Source organism: Castor canadensis, chromosome 10 (assembly GCF_047511655.1).
Source record: "Castor canadensis chromosome 10, mCasCan1.hap1v2, whole genome shotgun sequence".
NCBI classification, from domain to species: domain Eukaryota; kingdom Metazoa; phylum Chordata; class Mammalia; order Rodentia; family Castoridae; genus Castor; species Castor canadensis.
The window spans coordinates 121,696,274-121,721,116 of NC_133395.1; the positions used below are offsets into that span (position 1 = coordinate 121,696,274).

The window sequence follows — 24,843 nt, forward strand, 5'->3', positions numbered from 1 at the left end:
AACACAATTTTTGAAGTTACTGTTTCCGGATTCCTCAGTAAAGCACTTAGCACCAGAAAATAGCACAAAGCAAACTGTGAAAGGAAAGTGTCTTAGACTCTCACCTCTGTTATTTGCTAAGTACATTTTGCTGAATAGGATGCAGGGCAAGGAACCCAAGGGTGAGAAAGAACCTGGTAAAACACTTTTCTCTATGACAGCATTTGTCCTCAAATAGTTTACAAAAGCTCCAAGTACCATTAATACTGTGCTAATCTTATATGGCCTGCAGTCAGCATATAAAGAAGCCAACTGTTCCGACCTTCAAGCAGGTGGTCTTGTGTGCTTGTCAGTAAACCCACAGGAAGTATTGTCAGTCCCCTGTCTACCATCTACACATTTCCTTTCCCTACACTGACACCTACCCAGTACACTCCACACTGGCCCACATTGACCAAGGCCCAGGTTGACTGAAGGAAGTTTTTTGTTGGTTCTGTTTTACTTTTCCTTTCTTTTCTTTTGCCCAGATGGTTCCACACTGTATGTAAACAGCCTAAATGTTCTGTGATATTATGAGATTCTGGCATGGGAAAAATAGCTCTTTATCACCTGTAGAAGCTACTATATCTTTTGGAGAATGCCAGTTTTATTTTAATCCTGATGAGAAGATTATCATTAAGCCTCAGATTCTAGTAGTTTGCTTCCACCACCACCACTATCATCACTATCATCGTCTTCATCACGGTACTTCCTGCCTATCTGTTTGTCTCCCTGTCCATTGGCCACACTTCTCTATGCCCCACCCCAAGAGGATGACTCCTGCAGACTCCATCTCCCAGATTCCCTGGTCACTGGACTCTGGGTTGACTTAGGTAGTAGGAAGCATACACTGGAGTTCAGAGCTCAGGGCATTTCTTTCCCACTCTGCCACCCACTCTGCTTTACTTGCACTTCAGTAGTGGCTGCCTCCCTCCAACCACAGATCCTGTCAACTGGCCTGCACTCCAGGAACCAGCTCTCACTGGATTCTGTGGTACTATTTCCTTGCCTCGTTTGTTCAGGGCTAAGGGTGACAGCAGCTTCTCATTACTGCTCATCTCTGGGTGCCTCCCAGCTCTATTTAGTGTCCTAACCCTGCTCTCTGAGTCATCCTTTCATGCATGTCTCCAATACCATCTGAGTTGGATTCTGTGTAGTGCCAGAGATACAGTCATCTTCTACATTACCTTCTCTTCATCCAGCCTTGACAATAATTCCATGAGGAAAGTAGTAACTTACAGATGAGAATGCAGACTTCACAGTTTTAAAGATCTTATCAAAGGGAATGCAACTAGAAAGTGACAAAGTCAGAATGCAAACCCAGCTCCTTCTACTTCAAAGTCTATTTTTAACCACTATCAATAGATCCCCCAATATAGTCCTCTTCAGATTTACCTGGAGTGTTTGTTTAAAATCCTGATTCTGAGAATCCTACCCAAAACACCCTTCTGAGAAAGTCAACTCCAGGGTTTTTTGTTTTCTGAGACAGGGTCTCACTATGTAGCCCAGACTAGCCTTGAACTTGGGATCCACCAGCCTCAGTCTCCAAAGTGTTGGGATTGTAGACACTGGCCACCATGCCTGGTACAACTCTTAAGTTTTATTTTGAGCACTGAGCTTAGCTCAATGTAATTCACAACATGCAATAAATACTTGTGTGGAGTAACTGACACATATCAGTGTGAATCTGTGTCTGATCCTGCTCACTGTTGTGTTCCCAATACCTTGTACAGAGCCTGGTTCACAGTAGGCACTCAAACATTCATTGAACATGGGTGATTTTAATACCTACATACAATAACACCGAGAAAAAGTTCTTCCAAAAGTGCCACTATGTAGTTGTCACCATATGAATGACAATAGTAACAGTAGACTAGAGACTGTTGCTTAGGAAGGGCCAACACAAAACAGACTGGAGTATGGGAGGCTGTATGCACAGTGCCCAGGACCGCACAATCCACTCGGAAGAGGAGCCTGGTCCTTGTGCTGCACCAACGTCTACTTTAGCATGTAGGAAAATGCCCAAAAGGTCAGTGGCACTTGGCTTTCCTTTACTTATCTTCATTTAAGCTTGTAGGTGTATTTTCAACAACCTTGTACCCAAGATATTGAAAGTTTGGTGCCTATTAACACACAAATTCAACTTTAAATTGAATTGGAAAAACAGTAAACTTGCAGCTTTGACTAGAAACTAAAAAGATGATGCAATCAACACAGATATCTTTGCCTTTTAAGAAACATTTGTCAAACTCAGTGAGGATTTTAACAGTTTAGCATATCCTTCCAAATTATACATACCAGAAATAAATGGTTCATATTATTCAAATATGTAAAAGTAGTTCTAATAAATGAAAAATGTTCTTTATCATGAAATTCTATTTTGGAGATCGACTTTGTTTTAAAAACTTTTTTTGCACACCTAACAAGTGCCAGGTACTCTTCTGGGCAAGAGGTGGGAAGTGTGGAGATAAACTGCCTAGCTCTGGCTTCTCTAGGGCCTCACACACTAATGGAGGAGACAGAAAATCAATCAGGCAGAAAATAACACATGCCACATTGTGAGTGCACCCTGTGAAATGTAAAAAGATGGCACATTCTTCACTCTGTGAAGGAGACAATAATCATGAAAGGGCTTTAGAAAAAAAATCAAGAGGGGTTCACCACAAAGAATACATCAGAGTCCACCTTCCTACTTCTGCAACTGTGAAAAATGGAGTTCCCAAAGGCAATAATGCCTCAACTGATTAACGCCAAACCCAGATTTTAAACCCAAAATTTCCTTTTAAGAAGAAATCAAAGGTATGACCTTATAAGCCTTCGAACAACTACCCCAGTCATTAGGAGCTGAAAAATCATGCAAACTTTGGAAAATGGGTCCAACTGGAGATCATCATGTTAGCCAAGAAAAGTCAAGCTCAGAAAGACAAATATTGCATATTTTCACTTGTGGAGAAATTAGACCTAAAAGTCTACCAATAATATGACATGCTTATTTGGGGAAAAACCAATAGGAGAGGGGGAAATAGTGATAGGGCGAATATAATCAATTTATATTAGACGTATGTATGGAAAAAGCACAATGCAACCCTGAAAACTGTTTAAAAGGAGGGCTGGAAGGGGGTTAAGAGGGAAGCATATGGGCAGGTGAATTTGATCAAAGTACATTATATGCATGTATGTAAATATCACCATGAAACCCCTTTGCAAATTTATGCTAATAATTTTGATTTGCTATTTGTAAATGAAGAAATACATTGGGAGGAGTCTCAGTCTGACCCCTTTCCAATCCACTTCTGATTAGCAAGTGAAATAATTTCCCTAATGCAAACCTGATCATGTAATTCCCATTGCCTTTGGGATGACAACTGTGATCCTTCACAAGGTTTTCAGGCTCAGCCCTCTCTTGCCCTGGCCCTCGACTTCAGGCTCATCTTCTACCACTGTCTCCTTTCTCTTGGTTCCAGTCACACTGTACTCCTTTTGGTTCTTTTCCATCAAACCATGCTTTCTTCCACTTCAGAACCTCTTTCTTCCTCCTTCTTCTCCTGACTCATTGGGCTCATTCCATTACCCTGACTGACTGTAGTCAAAATCAGTTCTTCTCTGCTCTCTGCATGTATTCTTCCATTACTCTTTACTACAACACCTCTTTAATAAAGGACTTCTGCACAGGACTCTAAGCCTCAAGGGAACATATAACTGCCATTCACTGATGCATCCCCACTCCCCAGGAGAGTGCTTAGATGCTTAGATGGTATGCAAAGCAGCTAGAACAAATAAACTTCAAAGTCTCCTGATTTTACAGAACAAAAAGTTGGGTTTTTTTTCTTTTTAATGTAACAGCTAAGAGTGAGAGTTGCAAACCTGTGGTAGCTTTACTCCATACAGCTATATAGGGACACAGGAGGACAGGCTACACCATCTTCTACAAGTGGGTTCCAAAGTCTTCCTGATAACTTCTATCTTATCCTGCTGGAAAAGTAAGGAGAAGCTTACATGTAAGGTGTTCTATTCTCTTCTGCTCCTTTTCCAGCTGAAGGAACTAAGTCACACAGACACATAACTGCAAGGAAGACAGGGATGTGTGGGAAGGCGTCAGCCATGATCAGATACTTATATACTATGTGGCAAAAAAAAAAAGGGGGGGATTTTGGTGGACTGATGGCTGCTCTGCTAGGATGTCCAGTGAATATCTATTGAAAAATAATAATTTTAAATCATTTTATTGCTTTGCTTTAAATGCTAATATCATTTCCCAAACTCCCATGATCATTACCTTTCTTTTATTTTGTTGGCAGCATTTCAATACCCAAGCAACTGGCTTCAATAAAAGGTAAGGCATGGGATGACTGAGATTTATGTGTGTCTCCTCTACCATGATAGCATGCCAAGGGTTAAAAATGATAGGACATCAAAGAATGCCTGAAATGTAAGGAACTTGGGGATAAATCATCAAACACTCATGGAGTTCCTTTAAAAATTTGAAACAGAAGTCCAGTGATAGATACCCCATTAAAAGCAGAGCTAAAATGAGACTATAGATCCCCTGACTCTTAATCCAGTGTTCTTCCCTACCGTTCAGTTGCTTCTCCACGGGAAGCATCCTCAGGATATCCGGAACAGGACTATGAGCATCTGACTCATGCACGTTCAGAGGAAATCAGGATGTGATCAACCCCCACTGCTCCTGCTGATCGAGTGAAAACACTGTGTAGCCACCTCCCAAAGTGTAACTATTTGCCCTTGGAATTCAATTGGATAGGGAAAATATCTTTAGAACTAACAATGCAAGAAAAGACACTTGCATACTTGGATCATTCTTATTCCAAAATGGGTAGCCTAAAAACATGTTAAAAAAAAAAAAAAGTAACAAGCACAGCAGGACATTACTAAGTTGCAGGTGTTTTTCCTCCTAGACAGCCAGACAATCACTACAAGAAATTCCTGCTATTTTTTATTTAAATAAATCTCCATCTTGATGAAAGTATTATTTTTTACACTATCACAACACATCCTATGATTTCTGTTTCAAAAACTTACACAATTTCAGGTACTCTTAAGAATTGCTTCAGCGGATTACTAAACACAACTTCTCCCCCTGGGAGACTGAGGGAGGAATTTAATCATGTCACTCCACCGCCCCCTCCCCACATACTTAATTCCTAGCACCAAACTCCTTAAACTGGATTACAAATCCATATTTATTCCCATGCCTTAAGAAACCACAGGATAAATATGGTTTATCTTCCTAGGATGTGTTTTATTCAGTGGCAAATAATTTTAACTGAAATCAAACACAGATAGTTCATAGAATGGACTCCACGTTTTCTCTACAGGCTACTTGAGTTTATGCACTTCAATGTTTGGAGAATAGAGCTGTAGGTGAGTATATATAAAACTTCAATGCCTGGGGGAGATTTGTAATGTAAAGTTTGAGACATACTGGAGCACTGGGAAACACTACTGGCCTAAAGCAGAGAGCAGGAGCCTTACCAGTTGTTAGTTCTGCCTTATGTTACTTATATGAGCTTAGGAAAATACTTCTGTCCTATAGTCTTCCCCTTTTTCATTTTTAAAAATACCTGATGTTAGGAATAATCCCCAAATCAGATGATTCTAACAGTTTGCTATACTAAGAGTGGTGCTTCTATGATACTAAATAGGGACTCACTAGATCAAATACTTATTGTTTAGTGTTCTGTGTTCCCGAGCAAGGAAGAAGGAAGCAGAGACTTGTGCTGAAGTTCAAGCCAGCTCAGTTTAACACATATATACTGAGCCTGCAATACATCAGGGGCCTGGAACAAATGCAAAGATAATAAAACAGTGGTAACTGCCCTCTGGGATACACAGACTAGACCTGCACTACCCAATATGGTAGCCACTGGCCACATGGAACTACTGATCCCGTGATTAGTTTGAATTGTGATGTGTAAGATTTAAAAGAATTAATAGGAAAGGGTACAACAATCTCTTACTAGCTTGTTTATATTGATTACCAGCTGAAATAACAATACGTTAGATATTGAGTCAACTAACACAGATTATTAAAATAAATTTATCTGTTTCTAGGCAGGCGCTCTACCACTTGAGCCACTCCACCAGCTTATCTGTTTCTTTTTAGCCTTTTTAATGTGGTTATCAGAAAATTTTAAGTTATGATTGTGGCTTGTATTATATTGCTTTTGGACAGCATTGATCTAGAAGATAATTAAGACACATAAATAGAGTGTTTCAGTGTGAGGCTTATGGAAAGGTTATGTTTAGGGAGGGAAATAAACTCAAAAGAGGGGCATGTCACCCCATTTGGGGGTTTGGGAAAGAGCCCTGCAGAATACATTGCCTGAAAAACAATACCCAGAGGTAGTATGCATTGGAGTGAGGAACCAGATTGGTTGTGTGACTTTGGCAAACTACTTAACCCCTCTGTGTCTCAGTTTCCTCATCTATAGAGTGGACCTATATCATAGACATAAGAATTAAATGAGTTGAATCATGTACATCCCTTCCAGGGAGAAGTAGATGGCACGTAGAGTATGAGTTCCAAAATTGTACATTCCTATTGTCTACCAGAATGCAACCTCCAAAACATCAGGGATTATTCTTTTGCTGTTTCTCACTGTTCTATACCCAAAACTGTCACAGAGCCTGGCAGTAAATGCTTGCTGATAAATACTTGTTGAATGTATAACGTGTGTGCATGGAACTGCACATAGTTCAATATTCACTTCAGTGGGCGAGGGAATGGCAGAAGAAAACAACACCAAGTGGCCTGGCTGAACTGCCTCTCACTACCCCCATTCCACTGCCAAGATCATCAGTAAAAGATGCAAAAAGAGAAACAGCAATCCCTTTCATTTCTAATCACACTTAGCCCTTTACAATATGCTTCTTATGCTAGTTCACAAGTCTACAAGGAAGACGGTGAAAATGTTAGGAGGCAACCTGCTGGGTTTATTAAGGGAAGCACCAAACCATAAAAACAGGAAACTAAAAAGTCTTACAAAATATCATCAGGGTTGGCAGGGTAAACAGAGCTGTTTGTTATCTTTTATTTTAAATGTTTTCTAGGTCCATTTTTACCATGAGCATATGCTATTTTGTAGTTGGGGGTAGATGGGAATGCATTCTGGGCTTTTTTGTTTTTTGGTTTTTTTTAAAGAAATGTGAGAGGAGGATGAAAAGTAGTTGGCTAGTCCAGATGGAGTGCCGATTCAGAGTTCAGCCAGACTTGGACTTAACAGAGGGTTGGAAAATATCTGGCTTCCACAACCACCATGAAGATGACCTTACAAAGACATATTCCAAAGTAGCTGGTCTTTCCGTTGGGCTTTGCAGTCACACAGACCTTCTGAAGTCCTTCATTTCTCATTCCTTAGCAATGTGACTTTAAGATTACTAATCTCTCCACAAACAGGTTTCTAATATGTAAAATTGAGGCAAATAGTACCCACCTCTGTGGATTTTATGAAGTATTAAATATGATTATGGCACACACATAGGAAGAAAGAAAGGTGTCGATCATCATTTGTAAACTCACTCAGTGCCAAAAAATGCACTCCTTGCTCACCAGGAGGGTACACTAAGCAGTCAGTGAGTGACTACAGTCCTCCAAGAAAAGTCTCAGACCTAGAGTGACTTAGTAATTCTTGATTATCAATTAATAAATCAACTGGTCAAAATTATAGGAGTATTTACTTCCTCAAGAAACCATGTGTTTCCTCCAAACAATTTGGTTCTTAAAAACAAGGCTATATTTAAACAGAATTCATTCTTCAGCCTCTTAAATACAAGGCTCCCATCTTTAAAAAATAAAACAGACTAAAACAAAGTATCCCAACACACACAGAGACACATAGCCCTCTCCTAGTGTGTTTTTTGATGAGTAGAAAACCATTAAGATAACTGAGGAGATTCCAGTTCTAAATGTGGGTTTCCTGGATATGGCAAAGGTGGGAAGACAAGGTAGCTAAGGATGGGGGAAGAAAGAGTTAAGAACAGAAGCCAAGGAAGGAGGGGGTTTTCTGAGGCTGGAGTTGTAGAGAAGATAAATTGTCAGCCACTGGGAAACATGCAAAAGTCAGAACTGTAAAGCAGAAGTCAGAACCGTGTAAAGTTGAAAATATGAAACCAAGGTGGAAGAAGTTGAAGACACATGGATTTTATAGCCACTTATTCAACAAATTTGTAAAGCACTGCTTTGTGCTACGCATTGTCCAAAGTGTTGCAGAATCAAAACAGAACAAGACAAACAAAAAAATTCCTGCTTTCATGGGGTTTAGTTTTCCACATTTCAAATTCAAGCTCTGCCATTCACAAGTAGCCTTTTATCAACAAGATCATACACATCCTTCCTTCATCTATGAAATGATGCAGTGAGGGAGAAACGCTGTGTTCATGGATCAGAAAAGTCAACACAGTAAAGGGGCCAATTGGTCCCAAATTGCTCTATAGCTTTAATGTAATTTCCATTAAAATCCCAGTGAAGCTTTTTTGTAGAAAATTTTATTCTCGAGAATTCCAAGATGGCGGCTAGAGGGAGGAAGCAGAAAGCGAGCCTCCTATAGTGAAATCTTGGAGAGACGCTGGAGACACACTTAGCAGGCATAATCACCGAGAAAAGGCATAACTTTGACTCCTCCACATCTCCGGCCGGCGCAGAGAATCTCCACTTCACGTTAAACGGAGAACCGAGGAGGCCCCCGGGCCGCCAGTGGCCGGCGCCCATACGGCTTGGGAAGACGCGGACCAGGTGAGCTTCGCGGTACCGCGGTTCCCCCACAGACAAGCCTGGCCAGAGCAGCATAGCCCCCTGGACAGACTGACCTCCACCCGGGGAAAAAAAGAGAAACTGAGTAATAAGCAATAAGAACAGTTAAGACACGCCGGAAAGAGGGTGGGGCGCCCTGAGCGCTGAAGATTGGGGGAAGGGACTCCTTCCCGGGACTGTAAATAAACGAGCCGGGCGGGCCGGAGAGGCTCTGGCGGAGCGGGGCGCGCCCAGCAACCAGGAGCGGGGACGCTTGTGACAGGAGGGAAGACCCACTTCCCACGTGAACTGTAAATAAACACGCAGGCCTGACAACGCGGGGCAGTGGCACCTTTCCCAGTGCTTGGAAAGGGGAAAGCCTGTAGCTTTGCACAGGAGAACTCTGAGCAAACAAAGCCTGTGGGACCAGGTGAGTGCTAGCTCACTCCAGAGATCTGCATAAATAACGCCGCCAGCTACAGGCTGAGAGCAGCAGGCAGGCAAGCCACAGTTGCAGATACCACTCTCAGAACTGTCTCCAGACGCTTTTTTTTCTTTTTCTCCCTACCTTTGATGAGAGAACAACTGAATTATACCTGCAAGCCAAAAAGCTTACTGAAACTGTATTGCATTTGAACTGGGGACACTTGGTGGGGCTTTTTTTTTTTTTTTTTTTTTTCTTCTGTGTGTGTGTGAGTGTAGTTTTGTTCTACTTTATGCATCCCCTTTGATGAGACAACTACAGAACAACATCTGAGGCACCAACTCCAGGACTGGAGATTGAGACGGACATCCAAATTATTAAGACTGAAATTGCATTGCATATAAACTTGGAAGTTTTTTGGTTTTTTTTTTTTAATTTTCTATTTTCCATTTTATTTTAATTCATTTTTATAAATAGATATTACTTTCATATACTTATTTTTTATTTTTTTTATCTTTGATTTTCAATCCTCTCTCTGTCTCTCTATTGTCTGTTCAGCTTACTGTCGATTAGTACATTAACACTCCCTATTTACACCTTTGAAACTCTCTTGTCAGAAACCTTGTTCTGCTTTCTCCCTCTTGTCTGTATATTTGTTTTCCCCTTTTCTTTAACTTCTTGCTTTCCATCTCAGCTCACTCTTCCATTCTCAATATTACCATTGTTATTATTACAAGCTAGAAAATACTTAATTACACACAGTACAGGGACAGTAACAACACCAAGGACAATGACAGGAAGACAGAAAAAACAAGGAAACCAGTTTCCCCACAGCAAAAAATTAGTACAGGAACCAGAGGGGAATGAAGAGAACAGAAACTCAGATCCAGACTCCAACAAAATGAAGATAAACTATGCCAAAGGACCCAATGAAGCCCACAAGAATAATTTAAAAGAAGACATACTACAAGTACTCAATGAGAATTTTATAGAGATGATACTGGATAGGGTCAACCAAAATGTACAGGAGACACTCAAGAAATTCCAAGACAATAAAAATAGAGAATTTGAAAAAGCAAAAGAAGAAATAAAGGAAACCATAGAAGCACTCTATAAACACCAAAGTGAAAGAGAGAACACAATGAATAAATGGATAAATGAACTCAGGACAAAAATAGACAACAATAAAGAAGAAAACAGCCAGGATATGGAAAACCTCAGAAAAAAGAACGAAACAGAACTGCAAAACAAAACGGAAGGCCAATCCAGCAGAATAGAACAAACAGAAGACAGAATCTCAGAACTTGAAGATGAAATGGTAATTAAAGGAAAAACTGAAGAACTATTAATTAAACAACTCAAGAGCTGTGAAAAGAAAATGCAAGAACTCACTGACTCCATCAAAAGACCAAACTTGAGAATCATGGGCATCGAAGAAGGAGAAGAGGTGCAAGCAAAGGGAATGCGTAATATATTCAACAAAATAATAACGGAAAATTTCCCAAATCTAGAGAAAGAGATTCCCATACAAATGCAAGAGGCCTCCAGGACACCAAACAGACCAGATCAAAATAGAACTACTCCACGACATATCATCATTAAAACAACAAGTTCAGAAACTAAGGAAAGAATATTGAAGGCTGCAAGAGAGAAAAAACAAGTAACATACAAAGGTAAACCCATCAAAATCACAGCAGACTTCTCAACAGAAACATTAAAAGCAAGAAGAGCGTGGGGTGAGATCTTCCGGGCACTGAATGAAAATAACTTCAACCCCAGGATACTCTACCCAGCAAAGCTATCATTCAAAATAGATGGAGCAATAAAAGTCTTCCATGATAAGCAGAAACTAAAACAATATGTGACCACAAAGCCACCATTACAAAAGATTCTGCAAGGGATCCTGCACACAGAAAGTGACACCCAACTTAACCATGAAAAGGCAGGCAGCACCAAACCACAGGATAAGAAAAAGCAAGACAGTAGAGAGTAACATCAACTTAGGTACACACAATCAAACCTTCAAACAACTAAGATAACTAAATGGCAGGAATCACCACATACCTATCAGTACTAACACTTAATGTTAATGGACTTAATTCACCCATCAAAAGACACCGTTTGACAAAATGGATTAAAAAAGAAGATCCAACAATTTGTTGCTTACAGGAGACTCATCTCACCGACAGAAATAAGCATATGCTTAGGATGAAAGGCTGGAAGAAGATTTACCAAGCCAACGGCCCCCGAAAACAAGCAGGAGTAGCAATACTTATCTCTGACAAAGTAGACTTCAAACCTACATTGATCAAACGAGATAAAGAAGGACATTCCATACTAATAAAAGGGGAAATAGACCAAAAGGAAATAATAATCATCAATCTGTACGCACCCAATGTCAACGCACCCAATTTCATCAAACATACCCTGAAAGACCTAAAAGCATATATAAACGCCAACACAGTGGTTGTGGGAGACTTTAACACTCCATTATCATCAATAGATAGGTCATCCAAACAAAAACTCAATAAAGAAATCCAAGATCTAAAATATGCAATAGATCAAGTGGACCTAGTAGATGTCTACAGAACATTTCATCCAACCTCTACACAATATACATTCTTCTCAGCAGCCCATGGAACCTTCTCCAAAATAGATCATATCCTAGGGCACAAAGCAAGCCTCAGCAAATATAAGAAAATAGAAATAATACCATGCATACTATCTGACCACAATGCAGTAAAAGTAGAACTCAACAACAAAAGTAAAGACAAAAAACATGCAAACAGCTGGAAACTAAATAACTCATTACTTAATGAAGAATGGATCATCGATGCAATAAAAGAGGAAATTAAAAAGTTCCTAGAAGTCAATGAAAATGAAAACACAGCCTACTGGAACCTATGGGACACAGCTAAGGCAGTCTTGAGAGGAAAGTTTATAGCCATGAGTGCATATATTAAAAAGATTGAAAGATCCCAAATCAATGACCTAATGATACATCTCAAACTCCTAGAAAAACAAGAACAAGCAAATCCCAAAACAAATAGAAGGAGAGAAATAATAAAAATAAGAGCTGAAATCAATGAAATAGAAACCAAAAAAACCATACAAAGAATTAATGAAACAAAAAGTTGGTTCTTTGAAAAAATAAACAAGATCGATAGACCCCTGGCAAACCTGACTAAAATGAGGAGAGAAAAAACCCAAATTAGTAGAATCAGGAATGCAAAAGGGGAGATAACAACAAACACCATGGAAGTCCAGGAAATCATCAGAGACTACTTTGAGAACCTATATTCAAATAAATTTGAAAATCTAAAAGAAATGGACAGATTTCTAGATACATATGATCATCCAAAACTGAGCCAAGAGGAAATTAATCACCTGAATAGACCTATAACACAAAATGAAATTGAAGCAGCAATCAAGAGTCTCCCCAAAAAGAAAAGTCCAGGACCTGATGGATTCTCTGCTGAATTCTATCAGACCTTTAAAGAAGAACTGATACCAACCCTCCTTAAACTGTTCCATGAAATAGAAAGGGAAGGAAAACTGCCAAACACATTTTATGAAGCCAGTATTACACTTATCCCAAAACCAGGCAAAGACACCTCCAAAAAGGAGAACTATAGGCCAATCTCCTTAATGAACATTGATGCAAAAATCCTCAACAAAATAATGGCAAATCGAATTCAGCAACACATCAAAAAGATTATTCACCACGACCAGGTAGGCTTCATCCCAGGGATGCAGGGGTGGTTCAACATACGAAAATCAATAAACGTAATAAACCACATTAACAGAAGCAAAGACAAAAACCACTTAATCATCTCAATAGATGCAGAAAAAGCCTTTGATAAGATCCAACATCATTTCATGATAAAAGCTCTAAGAAAACTAGGAATAGAAGGAAAGTTCCTCAACATTATAAAAGCTATATATGACAAACCTACAGCCAGCATTATACTTAACGGAGAAAAATTAAAACCATTCCCTCTAAAATCAGGAACCAGACAAGGATGCCCACTATCTCCACTCCTATTCAACATAGTACTGGAATTCCTAGCCAGAGCAATTAGGCAAGAAGAAGGAATAAAAGGAATACAAATAGGTAAAGAAACTGTCAAAATATCCCTATTTGCAGACGACATGATCCTATACCTTAAAGACCCAAAAAACTCTACTCAGAAGCTTCTAGACATCATCAATAGCTACAGCAAGGTAGCGGGATATAAAATCAACATAGAAAAATCATTAACATTTCTATACACTAACAATGAGCAAACGGAAAAAGAATGTATGAAAACAATTCCATTTACAATAGCCTCAAAAAAAATCAAATACCTAGGTGTAAACCTAACAAAAGATGTGAAAGACCTCTACAAGGAAAACTATACACTTCTGAAGAAAGAGATTGAGGAAGAATATAGAAAGTGGAGAGATCTCCCATGCTCATGGATTGGTAGAATCAACATAGTAAAAATGTCGATACTCCCAAAAGTAATCTACATGTTTAATGCAATTCCCATCAAAATTCCAATGACATTCATTAAAGAGATTGAAAAATCTACTGTGAAATTTATATGGAAACACAAGAGGCCACGAATAGCCAAGGCAATACTCAGTCAAAAGAACAATGCAGGAGGTATCACAATACCTGACTTCAAACTATATTACAAAGCAATAACAATAAAAACAGCATGGTACTGGCACAAAAACAGACATGAAGACCAGTGGAACAGAATAGAGGATCCAGATATGAAGCCACACAACTATGAGCAACTTATCTTTGACAAAGGAGCTAAAAATATACGATGGAGAAATAGCAGCCTCTTCAACAAAAACTGCTGGGAAAACTGGTTAGCAGTCTGCAAAAAACTGAAACTAGATCCATGTATATCACCCTATACCAAGATTAACTCAAAATGGATCAAGGATCTTAATATCAGACCCCAAACACTTAAGTTGATACAAGAAAGAGTAGGAAATACTCTGGAGTTAGTAGGTATAGGAAAGAACTTTCTCAATGAAACCCCAGCAGCACAGCAACTAAGAGATAGCATAGATAAATGGGACCTCATAAAACTAAAAAGCTTCTGTTCATCAAAAGAAATGGTCTCTAAACTGAAGAGAACACCCACAGAGTGGGAGAAAATATTTGCCAATTATACATCAGACAAAGGACTGATAACCAGAATATACAGGGAACTTAAAAAACTAAATTCTCCCAAAACTAATGAACCAATAAAGAGATGGGCATGTGAACTAAACAGAACTTTCTCAAAAGAAGAAATTCAAATGGCCAGAAAACACATGAAAAAATGTTCACCATCTCTAGCAATAAAGGAAATGCAAATTAAAACCACACTAAGATTCCACCTCACCCCTGTTAGAATAGCCATCATCAGCAACACCACCAACAAGAGGTGTTGGCGAGGATGCGGGGAAAAAGGAACCCTCTTACACTGTTGGTGGGAATGTAGACTAGTACAACCACTCTGGAAAAAAATTTGGAGGCTACTTAAAAAGCTGGACATCGATCTACCATTTGATCCAGCAATACCACTCTTGGGGATATACCCAAAAGACTGTTACTCCAGAGGCACCTGCACATCCATGTTTATTGCGGCACTATTCACAATAGCCAAGTTATGGAAACAGCCAAGATGCCCCAGCACTGACGAATGGATTAAGAAAATGTGGTATCTATACACAATGGAATTTTATGCAGCCATGAAGAAGAACGAAATGTTATCATTCGCTGGTAAATGGATGGAATTGGAGAACATCATTCTGAGTGAGGTTAGCTTGGCTCAAAAGACCAAAAAATCGTATGTTCTCCCTCATATGTGGACATTAGATCAAGGGCAAACACAACAAGGGGATTGGACTATGAGCACATGATAAAAGCGAGAGCACACAAGGGAGGGGTGAGGATAGGTAAGACACCTAAAAAACTAGCTAGCATTCGTTGCCCTTAATGCAGAGAAACTAAAGCAGGTACCTTAAAGCAACTGAGGCCAATAGGAAAAGGGGACCAGGAACTAGAGAAAAGGTTAGATCAAAAAGAATTAACCTAGAAGGTAACACCCATGCACAGGAAATCAATGTGAGTCAATGCCCTGTATAGCTATCCTTATCTCAACCAGCAAAACCCCTTGTTCCTTCCTATTAATGCTTATACTCTTTCTACAACAAAATTAGAGATAAGGGCAAAATAGTTTCTGCTGGGTATTGAGGGGAGGGGAGCAGGAGGGGGTGGAGTGGGTGGTAAGGGAGGGGGTGGGGGCAGGGGGGAGAAATGAACCAAGCCTTGTATGCACATATGACTAATAAAAGAAAAATGAAAAAAAGAAAAAAAAAAAAGAAAATTTTATTCTAAACTTTATTTGGAAAGGGAAAGGCCATAGAATAATTGAATTGAAAAAGAATAAAGTAGCAAAAATCACTCTTGGTGATAAGAAGACTTTGTTTATAGCTACGGTAATCAAGACAGTTATGGTATCAGCAGAGAAGCAGACACATAGATCGATGAAATATTACAGAGCACCAGATATAGTCCCACACAAATATGTCAAACTGATTCATGACACAGGTAAAAAAAACAAAAGCAAAAGCAGTCCAGTGAAGGAAGAGTTGTGTTTTCAACTACTGGTACAGGAACAATTGGTCACCCTCAAATTAAACAAAAGAATTTAATCTCAACCTAAGCCTCACACAACTTAACATGGATTATGGAATTAAATGCAAAACATAAAACTTTAATACTTTTTAGGAAAAACATAGTACAAAATCTTCCCTAAGAAAAAATATTGATGAATTGGTGTTTACCAAAATTAAAAACTTTTCCTCTGCAAAAGATCTCATTAAGAAGATAGTAAGATAATTTACAGACTGGGTGAAAATACTTGCAAATCTTACATGCTATGTAGAACTTGTATCTTAAGTAGACACAGAACTCTCAAACCCAAAGTTTAAAATTTTTCAATTATAAAATGAGCAAAACCCTTGTATAGACCTGAACAGACATCTCCTGAAGGAAGACATACATGTGTATGTGAAACTAAGCACATAGAAAGAGTTTTAGCATCATTAGCCATTAGGAATACAAACTAAAGCCACAGTGAAATATTACTACACACCCATCAAAATGCTAAAATAAAAAATGGTAATGATACAAAATGGTGGAAAGAGTGGGGGAAAACTGGATCGCTCCCACGTTATCAATAAATAAAACAATTTATGTATAAACATTATATATATAAAACAAATTATAAACATTATATATAAAACAAATGCATATGGAATTCATACATAATCTCTTGGTTATTATTTACTTCTCTACTAGATTGTAAGATATATGTGAGAAGAGATCACACCTGGTTTTGTCTTCTCTGTGTGCTGAGCATGTAGTAAATGCTCAATACAAAAGTCACTTTATTCTGAATGAACCCCATTCTTTGAACCCATGAGTGTTGTATGTTTCCTTAGTTGAAAGCTGCTGTGTTTCTTTTCCTCTTTTCATTCATTCATTTATTAACACCCACTGTGTAGAAGATGTTTGTGCTGGCCATTGGAAATACAGGTATACACAAGAAAGATATGACCATTGACCTCACGGGGATTGCTTTCTAGTTAGGGAAAAAGTTAAACATGTAATAGCTGTAAAGTGTGGCAAGTTCTATACCATCAGGAGTATTGGTGACTAAGAGAACTCAGAGTATAGAATTGTTCTCATGGTTCTTTGGGTATCTCTCTGTTTTACTGGGTGCTGTTCACTGGAAAGGAATGAGTAAGTGTTTCACTGTGATGGAACCTAAACCACAGAAACCAGCTGGGAGACAATGGTGTTTGAGAACAAAACATCTTATCCATCACTATATCAAAGAGCTTGTCCTGAGCTGAGTGTGGTGGCACATTTCTGTAATCACATCTACTCAGGAGACAGGAGGATCATGAGTTCAAGGCCAGTCCAGGAAAAAGTTAGCAAGACCCCATCTGAAAAAACTGAAAACAAGAGGGCCGAGAGTGTGAGTTGAGTGGTAAAGTGCTTGCCTAGCACATGTGAGGCCTTGGATTCAATCCCCAGTACTGCAAAAAAGAAAAAAATGTTTGTCCTGGATGTCCCTTTTCCTTATCATACTCACATGAAGTGATGCTCTGTCTGACCCCAAATATAAATCCTATAAGGTAGAACTTTATTTTATTACATGAGGTATCTTAATATTAAAGGTTCAGCCCAATATTTATGGAGACAGTGCTCCATAAATATTAGTTGAATAACTAATGAAACTATAGATCAGAAAACCAACGTTTGGAGGGGTGGGGTGTTTCCCCAAAGTCACATGACAAGCAGATGGTAATTCTCATCGTAATTCACTAATTTGAATTTCCACTTAAAGAAGTTTTGTTCTTGATTTTTTTCCTTTTGATTTTGAAATATCTGATACTAATTTGGAATAAGGTAAGGTTCTGTTAAAACACATTTGAGGACCCTTTAAAAACTAGTGGATCTGGAACAGTTTTCACACCATTGCTGGTTGAAACATGTACCTCCATAGGTATTTAAAGGTGTTTACTATTAACTAAATTTAGAGAGAGTTTTTAGGATCACATTAAGCTCAGCAAACATTACAAGCAATGGATTCAGTGGGGTTTTCTGTAGACTTTACTTGCGGAGGGGAGTAAGGTAATTTGCAGTTGTCAGTGTACTGCTCAAATGCGAATCCAAAACAGCACAGCTTTTAAATTCTAAAGCATTTGATAAACTATCTCCTGAGTTTCTTCTATTGCCAATAACAAACTGCTTTTCCATTAATGGAGAATTCATGCCTTTCAAGAATTTTAAATATGACAATATTTATAAATGTGTGGTTTGGAGGAATTATTTAAATTCTTTTTCCTAATTTCCTCTCTTCAGGATAGATTCTTTCAACAAGTAATTTGTAGTAATGACTGTGTTGACTTCAATTTTGGAGTGGGGAGGCTATGTTAAAGATTAACTATTTGGTCTTATTGAAGCCAACACAGAACTTCCTGCTGTGTTTTTCTTCAGTGATAAATAAAATACTTACAGAAAAAAAAAAAAACAAGTTTTGTTCTCTATTGTTTTATCTCCATTGTGTCCCGCTCCTGGGTTGGGCAGGGAGAGAAGAACCAAGGACTGGGACTCAGAGGTATACATCTTCCAGACCTGCTCCCCATGGCTCCCTTGGAAGACACAGCACCATTTCTGGGGAAAGGGTTATTCCATTCCAGCATATTTCAGTGCTCTTTCTTCTCTCATAGCTTTGCAGGAGGGCTCAGATCTGGAGAAGGCCATTGCCACAGTTGCTCTGATTTTCAGAAACTCCTCTGACCCTGATGGAAAACTTGAAAAAGCTACTGCCAAAAATCTGCTGCAAACCCAATTTAGGAATTTCACAGCGGTAAGAGAATTAACATAGCAAAGAGCCAAAACTGCAATCATGTTGTTTAGTTCATACCTACTGTATGCCAAGTAGTGAGATGGACACTGGAGTTAGCGCAATGAACAAGCTAACAATCCAACAGAGAAAAAAAATAAAGTGAAAAAGTCATTAGAAATATTCAAAAGATATGAAAGAGTACAGCACACAGTGAAAGGGTAAAACAGAGGGACCATCTTAAGACAAATGGTCAAAGAAGGTCTCTAGGAAAGTTAAGTTATAGCTAAAATCTGAAGAATGATCAGAAATTAGCTAGGCAACACTATTCCAATAGCCAAGTTATGGAAACAGCCAAGATGCCCCACTACTGACGAATGGATTAAGAAAATGTGGTATTTATACACAATGGAATTTTATGCAGCCATGAAGAAGAACGAAATGTTATCATTCGCTGGTAAATGGATGGAATTGGAGAACATCATTCTGAGTGAGGTTAGCCTGGCCCAAAAGACCAAAAATAGTATGTTCTCCCTCATATGTGGACATTAGATCAAGGGCAAACACAACAATGGGATTGGACTTTAAGCACATGATAAATGCTTTAGCACACAAGGGAGGTGTGAAGATAGGTAAGACACCTAAAAAACTAGATAGCATTTGTTGCCCTCAATGCAGAGAAACTAAAGCAGATACCTTAAAAGCAACTGAGGCCAATAGGAAAAGGGGACCAGGAACTAGAGAAAAGGTTAGATCAAAAAGAATTAACCTAGAAGGTAACACCCACGCACAGGAAATCAATGTGAGTCAATGCCCTGTATAGCTATCCTTATCTCAACCAGCAAAAACCCTTGTTCCTTCCTATTATTGCTTATACTCTCTCTTCAACAAAATTAGAAATAAGGGCAAAATAGTTTCTGCTGGGTATCAAGGGGGTGGGGGGAGAGGGAGGGGGCAGAGTGGGTAGTGAGGGAGGGGGTGGGGGCAGGAGGGAGAAATGACCCAAGCCTTGTATGCACATATGAATAATAAAAAATAAAAATAATAATAATAAAAAAGAAATTAACTAGGCAAGGAGTGAGAATAAGCACATTCTAAACTGAGGGAATATATTTACAAAACCCAGAGACAGGTCAATGACCTGGAAGTCACATGAGTTTGTAAGAAAGAGAAGGGAAGTAGAAGTGGTGAGATACAAGGCTGAAAAAGTCTGGAGAAGTTGATTCTCACAGAGACATAACCTGAGAGGAGGAGGAAGCCAGAAATGGTGACCAAGTCCAAGTCCAAGTCCAAGAAATTACACCAAGTGTGATAAAGAGAATGCACTGGGGTGCAGGTAAGGGGTGGGGCAGGAAAGGAGTTGCCGTGGAGATGCAATCCAAATAAAAAATGGTAATGGCTTAGACTAGAGTGGTGAAGGTGAAGGGAAACACACAAATACGAGGGACAGCTAGAAAACAGAATAAACAGAATTTGAAAGTTGATTGGCTATGAGAGTTGAAAGATGGGGGAGCAAATAATGGCACTCCCAGTTTTTCATTTAGGGAAAAACTAAATGAGTGGTGGTCCCATTCTCAGAAAAGAGAGACAGGAGAATAAACAAAGTTGAGTAGGACAAATGGTGAGGAGGTTATGACTTCCATTAGGATTTGGCAATTTTAAGATTGCCACAGGGACTGGTGGAATGGCCCAAGTGGTAGGCACCTGCCTAGCAAGCACTGGACTCTGAGTTCAAACCCCAATAGCATGGGGAAAAAAAAAGATTGCCAGAGAACTTAGAAACAGGAAACTCAGACAACAGGATATATAAGTTGAGAGGTCAAGTAGAGATCTCTACTTGTAATGTAGAAATAAGAGTTGGCAGGACATAAACAGTCCCTGATCTAAAACAAGTGACCTTAAGTCACCAGCAGGTATACTTCTTAAACTCCAGTCATCTAAATATAAATACCATCCTCAATATTTTCTCCACATCTGCCTACAGCCGTATTATCATTTACTTTCATCTTCTTCTTTATGCTTTCTCTATACCTAAATAAATTTATTTTATAAGATACTTTATCATATTCTAAACATGAATTCAGTGAGTAAAAGTAGATTATAGCTAAAAAGTGGCCATTAATTCTTATTTAATATTCAATATTCTTATATTATCTAAAATTGCATTACCTTACACAATTAGCATCAATATGTATTCATGCTCTGGGAAATACTGCCTAAAGACAACATGTAAATGGAATTCTATGCAGCCATGAAGAAGAACGAAATGTTATCATTCACTGGTAAATGGATGGAATTGGAGAACATCATTCTGAGTGAGGTTAGCCTGGCCCAAAAGACCAAAAATAGTATGTTCTCCCTCATATGTGGACATTAGATCAAGGGCAAACACAACAATGGGATTGGACTTTGAGCACATGATAAAAGCGAGAGCACACAAGGGAGGGGTGAGGATAGGAAAGACACCTAAAAAATTAGCTAGCATTTGTTGCCCTTAACGCAGAGAAACTAAAGCAGATACCTTAAAAGCAACTGAGGCCAATAGGAAAAGGGGACCAGGAACTAGAGAAAAGGTTAGATCAAAAAGAATTAACCTAGAAGGTAACACACACGCACAGGAAATCAATGTGAGTCAATGCCCTGTATAGCTATCCTTATCTCAACCAGCAAAAACCCTTGTTCCTTCCTATTATTGCTTATGCTCTCTCTACAACAAAATTAGAAATAAAGGCAAAATAGTTTCTGCTGGGTATCAAGGGGGTGGGGAGGAGAGGGAGGGGGCGGAGTGGGTGGTAAGGGAGGGGGTGGGGTCAGGGGGGAGAAATGACCCAAGCCTTGTATGCACATATGAATAATAAAAGAAAAAAAAAAGATTAAAAAAAAAGACAACATGTAAGAAGAAAAGAAGGCTTCATGTGAACCTAAGCCACCAATATTTATTACTAGGTAGAGCAATAAAAAATTCAGAAGCTGTCTCTAAGTTTCTATTCGTATTTTGAGACATTAAAAAGATAGCTATTTTCTCTATGCACACAAAGGTATATACATATACATACCTATGACTTGAGTGTAATAAATCACATAAAAAGTCACTCACTGGGAGGAGCTGGATCAAGGGTACAATTTCCTGTGAACCTCTCATAGTTTCAAAAGTGTGCACATATAGTATGATATACATAAAAAGGACTGGAAAGAAATGTTAATAAGGGTTAATTGTCTTTAGGTAATGGGATAAAGGTTATGTTTACATTCATTTTTAAAATATTTTTGTAAATATATATATATTATTTTAAGAAAAAGCTATTTTTATACGATCTGAAGAGAAACCAGAGTATAGAAAAAGCTATTTTTAGACAGAAATATTAAACAGAATTTGACAAGAGATAAAAAGTTTTAGAAGGTCTTTAAAGAAAGGAAGTGTGAATAAATATTGACACATTTGCTGACATCCATGGTCAAAGTAAATGGGATATCTCAAAGGGAAAAAGGGCCCCTTACCTGGTGGCTCAGTAAATTTTCAGAGGGCAAAAAACAAGCATGAGATGAGGACTAGTGGCAATGTCATCTCAATGTAACTTATCACCCCTCTGCAAACATTAAAACCAGTCATTAGAAAAGCTACTTTGGGCCTCATATGCCCAAGAAAGAGGGCCAATTTCTGCAGCAGATACCCTGAGGCTTAAGTGTAATCCTGCCCTCTGAGTGAGATGAAAGGCACCAGAAAGCAAAACAATACTTCAGGGGACCTGAAGGGACCCCTGGGGCATTCCAGGATCAATGGTGACAATTTAATTTTTCTTGGTTTACATGTGGAGTAATGTCAGAATGCTGCTTTGGCCCAATAGCCCAGCTCTGTGAGATTCTCTGAGGCTGGTGCATGCATAAGGAGTCAATGGCAAAAGGCAGAAGAAATCTACTTCATTCCTAACTGGGCTTTCTCCTAAACCCCCTCGCAGACTTCTCTCATAAACTGCACTGGACCTTTGGGCTGAGGCCTGGGTCCCAGAGGGAACAGCCTAAACATAATTTGGAGGATCTTAACATCCATCACCAGTACATATTATAAAACTAGAACTTAAATGCATTGCTAAGAAGATACGCAAACAAGATGACTGGTCATACCCCTAAGGGGACTAGTCCTTGATCAGTTCACTCATCTATGACCTTGCAGCAAATTGTTCCAGTCCACTAGTAAAGTCCTATCTTTGTCTTCAAATCAGATCCTTCCCAAATAGCATTCAGCTCTCTTGAAGAGAGAAGGCAGAGAGCTGCCTTGGTCCACACTGATGGGAGTGACCTCTGGAGGCAAGCCAGCCTACAGAAACAAGACTGGATCTCATCCTGTAAAAGGAATGCACCATCATTCCAAAAGTGCCTAAGTAACTGTGTAATGGGTTTGTAGAGCTAGCACATGAGTGAGCATTTGGGGGTTGAACTAAGTGCAAACACAACTCAGTATTAAAGTGAATCAAATGATCTTTGTGCTTTTAATGTCATAGTTCCAGGCTGGTATTCAAAATGAAAAGCCTCCCCGTGTAGGTAGTATTCAGATGGTTGCTTCCATCTGTTTATGATGACCATGAAGTTGGATTTGATTTATAATCAAACTGAGTGCTGGACAATCTTCCAAAGTAATGTGCTTTCAGCACATTTTACTCTATATTTCTGGATAATCTTATAGCTCAGAGGAACATATAAAGGATACCTCTCATAACAAAGATACAATATTTTGAAAATCTGAAAACATAACAATATTTGTATTCCAAGAAAAGTACTATAGCTTAGTTGTTAAGAGCATGGGCTCTGGAACTAGATGGATAAAGTTTCAAATCTTGCCTCCATACCAAAAGATGCTTAGCTTGAAGCAAGTTACATCTCACTGGTCTTTGATACCACATCTGTAGAATGGGTATAATGACAGTACATATTTAATAAGGTCATTGTGAAGATTCAAGGAGATAACCCATGAAAACATTTCTACAGTACTTGATGGTAGCACTAGCAGCAATTCTCCATGATTTTATTATTAATAATGGGTTTATTATCCATTATTCTCTAAAAAGCCATGGCTTACACAATGAATTAGGTTTTTTTTCTTATTCTTCTTTATTCTCACAGGAACAAGAAACTAAGCCAAACTACCAAGAAATCCTTTCTGAACTTGATGAACACACAGAAAATAAGCTGGATTTTGAGGACTTCATGATCTTACTCCTAAGCATCACAGTCATGTCAGATCTACTACAGAATATATGGAGTATAAATATTATGAAATAAACAGCTTTAAATACATGCTTAGATCAAACAATGGCAAAAGACAGTGTTACATAATTAGGTATTTTTTCCACTTTACTTGTAATTAATTGAGTATATTGCTCACGCACCTGGATGGTTCCTCTAACTGATACTCAGAACTAATATAATTCCAAAAGTTTACACACGTGCTTCAGAAATGCTTGGATAATATGGTGGGAATGCTTTACACCATGATAAGTTGGATGCCTCTGAGTATCCAATGGCCTTTGCTAAGTTAACAGTGACTTAAGCATTTTTCTTAGAGACATTGAGTCACACATCTATGCATTAATTAATTTGATGACATTTGTTGAGCATCTACTTGATAACACTGCTGAGGATATAATGACGAGTGGTCAGGTAATCCTTTCCTCAGACATGCTTACAGAATTCCAGCAGAAGAGATGGACATTGAACACTTTTTAAATCAATAGCAACTACAGTACAATTCTAATCATGATAAAAGAATTTATTAACTAACCTGGATTCAAAAGTCAGAGAAGCTTTACTGACATTCTGCAAAATGTAAAAATTAGATGATTAGGAGTTGCCAGGGACATGGGTAGGAAATGAGACTGTCCACAAATAAGCCCAAAGGGAGCTTTTAAAGGGGATGGTAATGTTCTCTATCTTGGTTGTGGTGGTGGTTACAAAACTGCATGCATTTATCAAACTCTTAGACCTGCTCACTAAAAAGGGTGAGTTTTATTATATGTGAATTATGAATTATACCTAAATAAACCTGACTTAAAAAATAAATCCAGATATCCATGTAATCTGTGTTTTATCATACATGCTTTAGCCAACCTTAAGATTATGATCTAAAAGTGGTCATATTCCAAAGACCCACCCCTGCCATGGTCACTTCCTGTGTTGCTGCATTTGAAAATCATACAGACACCCACACAATCAATGTCTAAACCTGGAAGATAGACTCTCGCAAAGGTTTT

At 38.7% G+C, this 24,843-nt stretch overlaps 1 protein-coding gene across 1 annotated transcript; it reads left to right on the forward strand.

The window, feature by feature from the left end:
• Positions 1–1,837: 1,837 nt before the first annotated feature.
• Sntn (sentan, cilia apical structure protein) lies at positions 1,838–24,679 on the forward strand. Its single transcript, XM_074042837.1, has 4 exons — positions 1,838–2,047; positions 4,317–4,351; positions 18,483–18,622; positions 23,717–24,679. The coding sequence occupies exons 1-4, from the start codon at positions 1,938–1,940 to the stop codon at positions 23,873–23,875; spliced, it is 444 nt and encodes a 147-aa protein (XP_073898938.1). The 5' UTR covers positions 1,838–1,937; the 3' UTR covers positions 23,876–24,679.
• Positions 24,680–24,843: the final 164 nt, after the last annotated feature.